At 41.7% G+C, this 14380-nt stretch overlaps 1 protein-coding gene across 1 annotated transcript in view; it reads left to right on the plus strand.

The window, feature by feature from the left end:
* The first annotated feature begins 5095 nt into the window (after positions 1–5095).
* The window catches only part of IDE (insulin-degrading enzyme), a 72909-nt gene continuing 63624 nt past the window's right edge, over positions 5096–14380 (plus strand). The window contains exon 1 of the mRNA XM_004680627.1: positions 5096–5238. Coding sequence (XP_004680684.1) covers positions 5147–5238 — 92 coding nt within the window. The 5' untranslated portion in view covers positions 5096–5146. The remainder of the gene's footprint in view (positions 5239–14380) is intronic.

Consider the following 14380-nt stretch of genomic DNA (forward strand, 5'->3'; position numbering starts at 1 on the left):
ACTACAGATGCTGAGATCTTTCCGACTGATGGAAAGTCCCAAACATTGTTAGTTGGGCAAAACTGGGCAGCACGAAACTCACCATGGATACCCTACTATTATTTTAATCACACTGTGTCACTATTTTATATAACAATTTACTTGTTTATTCTTCTCACTATAAACTCCACAAGACTAAAACCTGATTAGTTTTTGGTGTATGTTCAATATCTGAGGCAAGAGACAGGCCCATCTTTGTTGAGTAGTTTTACTGTGAAAAGTGAACTATAGATATTTGTATTAATATTTTAGGTACTAACCATAAAGAATCTCAAAGTTTAAGGGCTAACAAGTACAATTCATTTGGGAAAACTTAACAAATAGGGGCCCTCCCAGGTTGTGTTTGCCTCCAAACTCATAGTATCTCACTCACCATGGCTTCATAGTAACTCTTAATATTTGGCAATGTCAGTGTTCCAGATTTCTTCAAAGTTGACTTTAGTTTTACTGGCCCTTTGTTGTCATATAAAATTTATTATGGCTTGTCAATTCTAAGCCCTTTAATCCATAGGCTTTCTCTTATTTTTTACAGTTTAGTTGTTGAAAAAATTAGATCACTTGTTCTATAGTTTACCAACATTCTCAATTTTATTGATTGTATCTTTATGGTGTGACTTTCTGTAAATGTTTGTCCCTGGATTTCCTATAAGTGGCATTTTGATCAGTCAGCATACAGTTGACAAACACTATGTTTGTGGCCAGCTGGAATGCAAAAATGACTAAGAAATCATTCCTTATGTATTGCTTCTTATGAATAAGAAGGTTAAAATTCAATTAAGTGCCTTTAGAAAGGGGCAAACCACTCTCTGGAAGCTCAGATCAGCATAGGTACTTTCAGTGGAGTATATAAGGAATAGAAATGAAGGAGAGTTTTGTAAAGTTAATACCATTCTCAGTGACCACCAACATCCATCCCCATAACCCACACTCCACCCACCATCCTCATCCTCGAAGCCTGTAAATGTTAAACTTTTAATATTTAAGGATGAGGTGGGATAATATTAGGTAACCTGGTTATGCCCTAAATCCAAGGACAAATATCCTTATAAAAAACAGAGACACACAGAGAAGGGAATGAGATGATGGAGTCAGAGATTGGGTTGATACAGTTACAAGCAAAGGAAGCTGCTGTCTACCCGAAACTGGAAGAGGCAAAGAACAGATTCTCTCCTAAGACCCTCCAGTAGAGTAGCTCTGATATCTTAATTTTGGACTTCTGGCCTTCACACAATGAGAAAGAATTTGTTTTGTTAAACCTCTTTGCTTGTGGTAGTTTGTTATGTCAGTCAAAAGAAATTAATGCAGGTCTGTTGGGACTAGACTAATACAGTAAAAATTTACCTTGCACTCACTAGGAACATATTTGGAACTTGCAAGACTCTAGGGGCAGTGGGAAATAGATGGACTTTAGAAACACCCCTTTTCTTTGCTGTCTTCCTCTACTCCAGCAAAAACTACGTGAAGGCCGGACCTTTTTTATTCATGTTTACACAGTAAATACTTGTTGAATATAACTATATAAATATAAATTTTAGTTCAGTATTAGTTTTTTAAAGATTTACTTATTTATGCATAGAGGAACGGGGGTGTACACCAGAGGTGCAGAGTATGAGAGGATTCACAGAACAGGCAGATCGAGGAAGTACAGTGCTGAGGGGAACAGCAGGCTTGACTGGAGAGGTCAGCTCCCTGTGGTGCCTGGTTGGCCCATAGCTTGATAGAGCTGTTTTTAATCCCTGTGCCACCAGGGAGGACCCTCATTATTAATTTCCTAGGTGTACTTTCTCTTTAGTTACTAGCACAAACATTTGAGCTGGCAGACTGAGAATTCAGATTTTATTATATTTTGATTGAGTATTTAACAAGATAATAGATTAGTCAAAATACTGTTTTTCTAAATGTTACCTATTTGCCAATCTGCCACTGGGTTTCTTCCCTCAATTCTTCAGGGATGCTTGCATGAGCTCTAATGGACTCAATCTGGGCTAATGAAAGGAAGCTATAGCACAGATGAATCAACATTTAGCCTCAGGTGTATTTTAGAAAACTCACATTTGAATGTGTATCTAACATTTTCATCTGTGACAAGGGAATGACTTGTCGCATTACTGTTTTCTGCTTCTAAAGTAGGTGTCTGGATGGTCCACATTTTATACCAGTGTTTTGGTTGGGAAAGATTATATCTCACCCCACTTTCCATCTTCCCCACTTTTTCTCATTCTGGTCTCTACTCAAATGTCACCTCACAGAGGCCTTTTCCTGACAATCCTTTAAAATATAAAATTTAAAACATTAATAGCTCCCACTCCTTTATTTCCTATCCCTTTACCCTGCTCTTTATTTTTCTCTATAGTACCTTTTATTATTTATTTACTTGACTATTGCCTGTTTTGCCCATACAGCTAGAAAGTAAGTTCCATGAAGACAGAATATCATTTTTGTATACTGCTATCTCCCCAGCACCTTTAATAATATATGGCACATAAAATACAATCAAAAATATTTGTCAACAAAAGAATGAGACTCACAGGCTTTGGAATCTGACAGTACTGGGTTCAAAATACAGCTCCACATTTTTTATGCAATATGGGAAGATTGCTTAATCTATTCCACTGCTTCTGCTTCTTTAGCTATGGTAAGCAGGGCATATCCATTAAAGGGGATGGTTGTGAAAATTAATAAAAGTTCTGTGTACAATGTCAAGCACTAGGGGCCTCCCTGGTGGCACAAAGGGTTACAGTACTGCACTGTAAGATATCGGGGAGCTGACCCACATGGCATAGCAGACCTCTCTTGTCTCACCTGTTGCTCTCCTCAGCAGTGTATTTCAGTCAGTCCACCTGTTCTGTCCCCTACTCTTTCTCTGGCGAATCTTTTCGAACTGCCCCTCTGTTCTGTACCCATTATTTTATGCATAAATAAAATCTTTTAAAAAAAGAAGTCAAACACATAGTAAATTCTCAAAATTGTTAGTTTCTTTCCACTCATTTCCTCTTTGAAACGATAATATCCTTTCTTATTCTAGTACATGTGCTCCAACCAGAGGAAGATTTATCATGAAGATAATGAAATTTCAATTTAAGTGATATTCATTTGTACAGATCCCAGAGCAGACCTGGAGTTGTTAGAAGGGAAGCATTTTCATGTATTTTTCTTTTCTTTTCTTTTAGATTTATTTATTTGTGCATATAAGAACTGGGGTACAGGCCAGAGGTGTGGGGGATGAGAAGATTCACCAGAGATAGAGTGGGGAGCAGAACAAGCAGACTGATGAAGTACACTGCTGAGGGGAGCAGCAGGTGAGACAGGTGAGGTCTGCCATGCCATGTGGGTCATCCCCCTGGCTAGGGATCAACTCCTATTGCAGTGGTTTTGAATAGCTTCATAATTCTGCAACTTAACTACTTGTGCCACCAGGAAGGGCCCATCATGTAAGTATTTCTAATAGTTTAGGTGATCTCATAAGAAAAGAGTCCTCAATCGTCAAGTCTTGATTGATTTATTGTAATTTTCTTTTTCTAGTTGATAATTTTACTTTGGCTCCTACTTTTGTATTCTGAATTTTTATTTTTTAAAAAGATTTATTTATGCATACAGAACTGGGGAATAGGCCAGAGGTGCAGGGGCGGTCTACATTCTGTGACACAGATTGGGGAACAGAAGAGGCAGATGGACCAAATACACTGCTGAGGGGAGCTGCAGGCAAAACAGAACTCTATTGTGCCATGTGGGTCACCACCCTGGTCTGGGCTTAAGGGGCTGTGGCTAGCTTCCTGGTGCTGTGCTAAATCCTCGTGCCACCAGGGAGGGCCCTGTATTCTATTTCTTAAAAGTGGTTCCCCAAACTAAGTTTCAGATTCTACAAAGCCTGAATTCATAGTAACCGCAATTCAATCAGATTCCTAAATGAGCATAAATATATTCAAAAGTCTGTTAACACTCACGAACTGCTCCAAGATGTCTTACTAGCCCACACTGGATGTAAATTAAACGTTCTTATAACCCCGTATTTGCAGACACCACTGAAGGCACATAGTAATCTTCACCTCACTGTTCATCCAAGGGTTGCTTTGGCTGAAACTATATTGTACCTCTGATTATTGATTAAGGGATCCTCCTTCTAAATTCCCAGCTGAAGTAGTAGCAGGAGTCAGACACACAGAAAGCTAAAAGCACTTAAGCTAAGGAGTCTCTATTCCTAATCGCATAATTCCTTAAAGAATTCATAAAATAATGTAATGGAAAGTAAGATTCACAGCAACCGTTAGGTTGTTCTTGGATGCAAAGTACCATAGTCATCAGGGAAAGCAGACTGACTGACAATAGTATCACTTTATTGTAGTTGCAAATAGTTATGTAACTACAACAGTAGTAGTAGTAGTAGTAGTAATAGTAGTAGTAGTAGTAGTACTGCTGTTACATAAACTGTAACGTACCCTCTATACTACGTAGCAGTAAAGAGTCATAGTTTCTATTGTGGACTTGAAAGTCCGCTAAAGCCTTGTTTTGCTAAGACCTGTCCCATGTTCGCCACGGTTTCTGCAGGGCTGCTGGCTTTCCAAGGTCCAAGCCTCCCTCTGGTGGACCCCGACTCTAACTTCACGCCCCGTGGCTGACGACCCCACTGCGCTCTAAAGGGAGCCCGCGGGCCGCGACACGTTCTCGGTGAGGACGCCGCGCCGGCTGACCTTGTTTCCACACCTGCAAGGGCCGGGACCCCAGCCAAAGGGGCCGCCGCCGCAAACATGGCCCCCGCGTCCTCCGAGAGCCTCCTCCCCCGCGCGCGTACACACAGCCAGGTGCACACCTGCGCCTCGCACGTGCGCCCGGAGTAACCGGGCCGGACTCTCGCTGCTTCGGAGGGTCGGGTGGCTGGGCTGCCGCAGCTCCAGGACGAGGCCCGTCAGCCCCCGAGCGGAGGCCTGGGCCGCGGTCACCGCCTGCCCCGTCCCATCGGGCTCCATCCGCACAGCCAACGCCGCGCGGCGGCCGCCTGGCTGCTCTCCCGAGGCGGCGCGGCGCGAAGCACTGGGCATGCGCAGTGTCAGGGCCGCCTCCCGGCGTAAGAAGGAAGCGTCCGCGGTGCTCCTGGCGGCTGCGCTGGGGTATGCGGTACCGGCTCGCGTGGCTGCTGCACCCCGCGCTGCCCAGCACCTTCCGCTCGGTCCTCCGCTCCTGCCCGCCGGAGCGCCGCTGGGGGTAAGCGCGCCGGGCGCCCGCGGCCGCGCGGGCCACGGGTCACGGTGGTTTAGAGCTCGGGTTGCAAAGTGGTGATTCAGCACTTAAAGCCGCCGCTGCCGCCGCCCCTCACGCCACCCGTCCCGCCGGCCTGGGCCCGGACGGCCCCGCCGAGGCCGCTGCGGGGCCCGTCAGGGCGGCAGCGAGGGCCTGACCGGGAGAGGGGTCGGTGAGGGCGGTCGGGTGGCTGTGACCTCGGGTCACGGGGCGTGTGTCACAAGAGCGGGCGCCGGAGAAGAGAACAGAGTCCCCCCCCCCCCCCCCGGCCCGCTCCCCGGCGCCGTGCGGTCCCCACCGCTGTGGGGAGCCTGCGGGTGAGCGGGCCGGGAGCCCACGGCGGACTGTGGCCATGGGGTAAATAAAGGAGCCCCGGTCCCGGGAGACCGCTTCTTACCCTCCTCTTCTCCCAAACTGCCCCCACCCCCGATTTTTCCTACCGGGACTGAGTTTCCAGTACTGTCTAGAAATGTCTGCTTTGAAAACTGTAAAAGTTTGCCTGCCACAGCCGTAGTGACCAGGGGAATGTTGGATCTTCTTCCTATCCTGGAGAATTTGGGAGCCGAAAGATATCTTGATATCCATCACATTGCCTCCCTTGTTGTATACCCGAGAAAACGGAGATTGTGTGAGTTCCCCACAGTTGCAGAGATTATGGCAAAAACCTGAAAAGGGGCGCAGAGCTTTTATTTATTTATTGCCATCCGGTGGCGTTCTCCCTCCATGTTGCTGCTCTGTATGTACTGAAAATCTTCAGCCTTTCTTGCAAAGGTTGAGTGCCCTTTACTGTGAATAGGAGGGAATTGGCAAAAGTGGGTAGTGTTGTTTTGCTCTATTTAACATACTTTTATTTGTACCCTTCCTCTGGTTTTGATTATATCTGAGATCTACCAAGCGCAGGGCACTGTGATAGACACCCCTCTCCCGCATGTAAATATGTGTTCTTTCCAAGGAACTTTGATTTGGTTGGAGAAGATTAAGATACCACGAGAGTATAGCCAGCTAAAAAGATGTATTTGAGCAGAGATGAGCAGTGAGCCGTGAGTACTTTAGAAACACATTGTGGGGCAGAGATAGAGAAGGGTGACTGGGCTGGCCTTTGAAAGACAGAAGGGGTTGAGAGCGGGCAGGGATAGATGTAGAGGGGAACAGGGAGCGCATTAGTCTAGTTGGATCACTGGTGACTTTCCATTGGGAGGAATTCGGCAAAAACAGGTCCGGCATTATTATAATAGTAGAATAATAATAGCCTGGATCCTGAATTTTTGCGGGACTTTTCCCTCTGTGAATAGGTAGGGAATCATTAAGGTTCTGGGGGCTGGGAGATGAACCGATGAAACTAGCAGTTTTGGAAATTAGTTTGGTGTTTGTACTGGATGTAAAGTGGTTGGAGAGAGACCTGAGGCAGAGAAATGGGTTAGGACTTAATCTTTACTACTTGAATTAGATGGTGGTAATAGTACTAAGAAGGCCTAAAACAAATGCGGAATCTTTGGAACTTGTTTTCCCTTCTTCTTTCTTTCCCACTACACCACAGAATCCTCTATAACATATCAAAAATCAACACACTTTTGCTTGTAATTCATGTTTATAAGCAAGATTTATTGCTTCCAAATTGTTTCAGTGTATGGCATTTGTGATTTTTAGAGAAAGCATCAATTTTAACAATTTTATACAACTGAAAGATTTGTATGTCCTTTGTATAATTCTATTTGCTCCATGGTTTCTCACACTGATCTTCACTGATGAAGCAATGACAAATTGAACAACCAAAGCAAAGGTAAAGTTGCTCTCAGAGAGGGAAATTCAGGAGATTCAAAGCATAATGAATGAGATAAACACCTAGAAAACTACCTTAAAATTTTGTGACTGCAGTTATTAAGGAAAATACAGGTCTAACCTAAGAGCTCGCAGAGCACAGCTTTAGGAAGGAGAGGACCAACGTCTGAAGCTGCCTCATGTATTCAGATTTAAGGAGGTGATTAACACTATTCTGCATGGTAGAAAGGATGTGTTTAACATATATGGTCATATTGCTGTTTGATAGAACAGTTGGAATTTAACCCATTTCTCTCTCCTGCCAGAGCTTGCGCTTTGAACTCTTACAGTGTTTGGACATTTCTTTGCTCTTGAGAAAGTAACGGTCATAAAACATTTGTATAAGATCAGTTCATTTAAAAAAGCAGCCTCATTATCTCCTCTGCAGACCACATTGGATAAGTTGGAACTATATGAAGCTTTTGAGCTCTGGCAGGAACTTGGAGGTAATAGACCATTTCCTGGCTGCTGAAACCCCCAAGCATCAGCATCTTACTTTGCAGGTAGCTCTTCTTTGCTTCTCTGTTTTACATGCTTATGAAATAGTGGTATACTAGGTGGGACTATTAAGAGTAAAGCTTTTAAACTACTTTTAACCAGAAAAAATGCTTTTTAATAATCTAAAAGGACAGGATACTCTTGAGTGTTTTTAATTAGCATTGACCTAGTCCATACACAGTACAAAGTTATTCTGCCTGTCTACCTTGGAATTTAGGGTTGGGGATAATCTCACAGGGAGTAGTAGAGAAAACAGAAGCTTAGTGTTTTTGTTTTTTATTTAATCTTTAATTTTTTAATAAGTAATGAGTAATATTGCATTATAACATAAATTTCAGATATGCATCATTAAAAATCAACACACGTATGTACTATATTAAGTTCACTAAAATTCTAATTTTTTTCTTTACCATACAGTTCATATACCCCGCCTTTGCATATGTTCTTATAAGAATTGTTTCATGGGGCCCTCCCTGGTGGCTCAACAGGTTAAAGTACAGCACTATGAAGCTAGACACAGCCACTTCATAAGTTCGATCCCTGGCCAGGGAGGTGACCCACATGGTGTGGCAGACCTCTCTGGTGTGGTGACTTGCCCACTACCCCCTTCAGCAGTGTATTTCATTGATCTGCCTATTCTATTCCCTAGTCTGCCTGTTCTATACCCTATCTGCCTGTTCTATTCCCTATTCTGTCTCTGGTGAATCGTCTCACCATCCTTGCACCTCTGGCCTGTACTCCAATTCTGTATGCATAAATAAATTAAAAAAAAAAAAAAAGAATTGTTTCCCTGTTGGTATTTTAGATCTCCTAAACATGAACCCAAAGGATCAGCCTGCCTTTCAGCTAAGGTGACAAGGCTAAAGTACTTTTGTCCCATAGTGGTAGGTCCTCTAGGTATATTGGGTTCTGGAGCCCCTGGTGGGATGTTACCAATTGACTTGTTTTTTGATCTGCTATCACTCTTTGTCTGTTCATTCAGCCATTATTTGAATGTTTTGTCTGTAATGATCATTTACAATTATAAGGAATGCAAGAGAATCAGTGGTTAATTCTGTCCTCAAGGAACTTTCCGTCAAATAGTGGGTAATTTCACTCGTTTACAACTTCTGATCATTTACTAAACATCTCCACTTTGTGTTCTGGTACTTCTTTCAATTTATTAAAAAAAAAAAAAGCATAGTGTTTTTATAACCATACTTTATTCTTTGAAAAGTATTCTTACAGGGTTAAAGCTCCAAAGAAACTACAGTCTCTCTCTCTTTTTTTTTTAAGATTTATTTATTTATGCATACAGAGCTGGGGTACAAGCCAGAGCACAGGGGTGGCGAGAGGACTCACCAGAGACAGAGTGGAGAGGATTCACCAGAGACAGAGTAGGAGAGCGGAACAGGCAAATCGACCAAGTAGACTGCTGAGGGGAACAGCAGGCAGGTCCGGAGAGGACTGCTGTGCCATGTGGGTCACTTCCGGGGCAGGAGATCAAACTCGCACTGAAGTGGCTGTGGCCAGCTTGCAGTACTATGTCCTAACCTGTTGCACCACCAGGGAGGGCCCCAGAACTATAATTTCCACTTGTCTACTAAAAGTAGGTAACTTAAAAGTAGGACTTTTTTTTTTAAGATTTATTTATTTATACACACAAGATCTGGGGTACAGGCCAGAGGTGTGGGGTTGGGTGTGGGGGTTGAGAGGATTCACCAGAGACAGAGTGGGAAGCAGAACAAGCACACTGACTGAAGTATACTGCTGAGGGGAGCAGTGGGTGGGTCAGGAAAGGTCTGCCACATGGGTCACCTCTCTGGCTGAGACTTGAACTCATGCTGCATTGGCCTTGGGTAGCTTCATGATGCTGTGCTTTAACTCACTGTGCCACCAGGGAGGGCACAAAAAAAGTAAGACTCTAATTATTCTTTAAGTAGGAGGTATCAAACTTCCTGACATGTTTATCATATGAATGAATGAATGATTTCCCTTTAAAACGAGTTTTTTCTGTTAATGTTCCTAGTTTTCCTAGTTTTGGTATATGTTGGTGTTAACCTTTTTTTTTTTTCAATTTAGCTGGAAACTGGAGTAATCTTTGAATCTCCCTTTTTTCCCTACCAGGTCCCAAGATCAAACTATTTTGTGTTTTCCATTCCAAAATTGTTAGAGTAAACTTAATCTTTGCCACCTTGTAGTTCAGAGCATAATCATTATTTCAGATTTCTCACATTTCCAAATTTTATAGCTGACTTTTTTAGCCTCTTCCTAATAACTGGTCCCATCACATTAATTCTATTATACTACTTTCCCCGTGCCTTTGTCTTGCTTAGACATTACCTACGTTTTTGCGCTATTTTAAGATGAAGTTTAGACTTCTTGACCCAGAATTTAAGTATATTGTAGATTGGCCCTTCCCTGACTTCTCAACCTAACTTTAATTTTCTCTGAACAGACTCACCAATTTACTGTCTTTTGTTCATGCTTTGCTCATTTCTAATTCTAAAATGCCCTTTTCTTCATCTCTTTACATGACTAAATCTGTCCTTTTTAGACCTTATACATGTCCCACAATTGCCCTTTGTTTTCTTGAAGTTGATGATTTAAGGACATTCTGAAACATCCATTTGACAGCTGTATCCTGCCTGTTTTTTATCTTTTATTCCTTTAACTATTTAGCATTATGTAAGTATAACAAAGTACCGTAATACCCATTATCTAATTTAGGAAATAGAACATTCCTGGTGACTTTGAAACCAGGTTGGAACCCTCTCCTTCCCCTGAGGAGGTAATGTTATATATTTGGATAATAATTCTCTTGATTTATAGCATTAGCAATCTGAATATAGCCTTAAACAGAATGTTGTTTTGTCTGCTTTGACCCTTGGAAATTTTTTTACAAGGTACTTTTTTACAGGTTCATTGTGTAGATGTGAGTTTATGTTGACATATGAGACTATTATGTCACTTTTTTATTGTATTTTTTTTCCCTGTCACAAATAATCCTTGTCTTTGTACCCAGTGCCCAGTCTTTGGATATCTTCTTTGCCTATACTTATTTAGTGTTCTCATTCAATCATATTGCCTTAAATACTGTCTAGGGCCCTCCCTAGAGGTGGCACAGTGGGTTAAAGTGCAGCACAGCTAGGCTCTCTGCAGCCACTGCAGCACGAGTTTGATCTCTAGCCAGAGAGATGACCCACGTGGCACAGCAGATCTCTCATGGCCCAACTGCTGCTCTCCCCAGTAGTGTATTTCGGTGGATCTACCTGTTCTGCTTTCCACTCTGTCTCTGGTAAGATTTCTCACCTCCAGGAGAAATCTGGCCTGTACCCCAGTTCTTGTATGCATAAATAAATAAATCTTTAAAAATAAATAAATACTGTCTATATATGCTTTGTCTAATACGTAACCTCTAGCTGCATGTGCTTACTTAAATGTAAACTAAAATAACAATTCAGTTACTCAATTACACTGGCCAATTTCAAGTCATGTAGTATGTAGCTGTCATATAGGACAATGTGAATATAGGATATAGCCATCATTGCAGAAGTTCTAGGAAACCAACCTGATCTATATTCTGACAAATATCTGTAGCCAGAACCTGTCCCCTGAATTTCAGATTTAGATAATATACTTCCTACTCAACATTTTCCCTTGAATGTCCAATATTTATTTTAAAATTGCCATGTCCAAAACCTATCTCCAGGTCTTCTCCCTCAAAACTTGCTCTTCCAGTCTTTCCTGAGTTAATGATATTCTCTATTCAACAGCTTGGAGTCATCCTTAACTCCTTTCTTCTCATACCCCTCATACAATTAGTGGTCATCCAGATTCAGACCACTTCTCAATACCACCACCCTGGTAGAAATCATGTTCTTTTACTCAAATTACTGTAATAGTTGCTTAACCAGATTCCTTGCTTCTGCTGTTGCCTCATTTAATATAACCTGTTCTTATCACTGACATCATGACCTTTTTGAAATCCAAGTCATATATCTTTGCTAGAGAATGCTTAATCCTTGCAGTTGATCCCTATTTGGTTTAGATTTAAAGACAAAGTTCATATAATAGCAGAAGAAAGGCCCTTTGGGATCTGGCCTCATCACATTTCTGATCAGGTTCAAAATAATCACTTTCACTTATTTTCAGTCATCCTAGTCTCCTTTCTTGACTTGCTCTTGATCAGATTATTTTCAGTTTTTTTCCTCTGCTTAGAATGCTCTTCTACTAGTGAGATCAGAAGGCTTCATAGAGAACTAGGATTAGAGTGAATGTCTTTGAAATGTAAAATTTAAATGAACAGGCTATCACCTTGCCCCAAATCTTAGGGGCATGATGGTAGTGCTGGTGCAATGCCAAACCAAGGACATTTGCACTCTGTTGACTTGCTGTTTGGAATTATATTGCTACCACAGCCAGCCTGGCATCCTCCCAGTCCCTTCACAGGCTGCTACTTGTGACAAAGGGCCATCATTCTGCCCAAGCTGTTGCTTGTGGTTGGGAGGCCCTAGGACTCCATTGGGCTGGAAATTTTCTTCTGGCCAAACTGGATGTTGGCAGCCCTTCATTTTGGGGGCAGGAACATTATATGGAAAAGCATAAATAACACAGCAAAGCGGGCAATGGAAATCACCTCATGGGACTGTGAGAAAGGAATTGGGTGAACAGAGAAAAGAGAGAGAAGTATTTTAGGTACAAGAAATGGTACTAGTCAAGATTCACAAGTAGGGAAACTCATAAGTGGAGATTTATCATATAGAAAGCACAGAACCTCTTATCTTTTTAGCAATAGAATGACATGAAACCTCTGTTTATGGAGGATTACTCTGGTCATTGAAAGCACAGGCAGAGATTGGAGGATAAAGAAGTAGGGCAAATAACAAGGAAAGGAAAGTATCTGCAGAAGATAAAGTATGAAAGAAGAGTCAGAACTTTGGTATAGTGAGAGATGGAGGCGGCAAAGAGATCTAATGTCTTGGTCCTCACTGACTTTGAGATTCAGTGTGGAGATGAGCCTAGACTAGGAGGGCGTACCAAGGGAGGGAAATCACTTGTGGAGAGTTTCACCTTCAGGCAAAAGGAAGCACAGCCAGCTAAGTTGTTCCTGTCTGGTTGGTGGCTAGTATGCTAAAAGCATGCCAAGAAAACTTGGTCAGGTACAGTGGTAAAACTGTGATAATCTTTTGGGCACTTTAGAGCTAGCTTAGAAAATTAGGTGATTTGGAGGGCAAATGGAAAGACTGTGCAGCCCTTAAATGCCCAGAAAGGGAACCAAAGTGACGATCAAGTCTGTAGATTGGTAGCTCTGAGAGGAGTTTATTTGGATTTGAGTTTCTTAAATTTCCTTTGCTTAAAGATAGGAAGTAGTGGGTCCAGAGCCTCCAACAGGCTAAGCAGCTTCCGCTGCTTCTGCTAAAGTTAAGCATAAAAGGTTTAGTGGCTAACATTTATTGAATGATTATTATGTGTTATAAGTTGTATTTATGAGTTTTTCATATGTTGTCTTATTTGTTTTATGATCACAGTAATTCTGGGAGAGTGGTATTGTTATCTTCTTTGCGGGGGGGGGGGTGGTATGGAAATTGAGGCTCAAGAGGCTAGCTTGCTCAAGGAAACACAGTTAATAAATAAATGGCTTAGCCAGATGAGAATTTTGGAGCTGGCCAGTCTGAGAACCTCAGGGATTAGCCAATATAATTGTGATGAATGGGGAAATTTAAATACAGAGTGGTTGGGGCACTTACATTTGTAATTATTTATACTGGAAAATATATGTATTATATAAATACCATTTCTAAAAGGAGATGCCATAAATACATATTTATCCTTGGAGGGTGCAATGTAAGTAATTTGTATTTCCTTATACTTTGAAAATAACCCTTTGTATACAACTAGAACTGTTGTGTTTGGGTTTTTTTTTTTTTTGTCATTATATTGGTGATTATAAAAAAGGAAATAAAAAGTACTTCAAACACCCAAAACTGAGAACATTATTTAGTGGTCCTGGGATGGCGGGGGGAGAGGGAGCCATAAAATAGTTTGTGTCTTTTTTCTTAGGAAAGCCTTTGGTATATTCCCCCCACCCAACCTCCCCACCACCACACACACACTTTTTCTTACTGCTGGTCTTCTAGTAAAATAAAATCCTGGCTTTAATATCATCTTTAATGTCATGTAATCATCCTTTTACTTTTTTTTTTAAAAACCAACAACAAGAAATTAGTATTTTTGTGCTGCTACTGGGATTTTGGAGCCAAGGTGTTATTGCCTTTTATGTGACCTGCTACCCTCTTCAAGCCTGTTTTGTTATCAGTAACATGGGTTCATTAGTAATATCTACTTCCTCACAGGTTTGTAGTGAGAATTAAATGTGAAATGCATGTAATGTGTATGTCTGTATCATATCATTGTGTTTAGTGAATGTGGTCAGTAATAATGCTGCCATAACTATGAAGACAGAGTATTTTGCATATATTATATATCTGGTTGTGGTTGGAATAGCTGGCTATAATATCAGAGTTGTATGCAGTCAGTGAAAGGTAGCTTTTCTAAAGTCTGTATCAAAATAAAGAAACAAAGTTGCATCTTTTAAAATTATTTATTTATGCATACAGGAGCTGGGGTGTAGGCCAGAGGTGGGGGTGTAACTGGTTGGTCCCTAGGAAAAAGGGAAGTTCCAGGTTCCCTGCCTCACCCAGAAGGAGGGTGGAGCTGAGGAGAGAAAAGGGAGGAGAAGAAAAGAAGAAAGCAGGATGGAGAACAAGAAGGAGACCTGAGGAAGCCACATGGAGCAGCAAGCATGTGA

This window comes from Condylura cristata, unplaced genomic scaffold, assembly GCF_000260355.1.
Source record: "Condylura cristata isolate star-nosed mole 26May11 unplaced genomic scaffold, ConCri1.0 scaffold00011, whole genome shotgun sequence".
Taxonomy (NCBI): domain Eukaryota; kingdom Metazoa; phylum Chordata; class Mammalia; order Eulipotyphla; family Talpidae; genus Condylura; species Condylura cristata.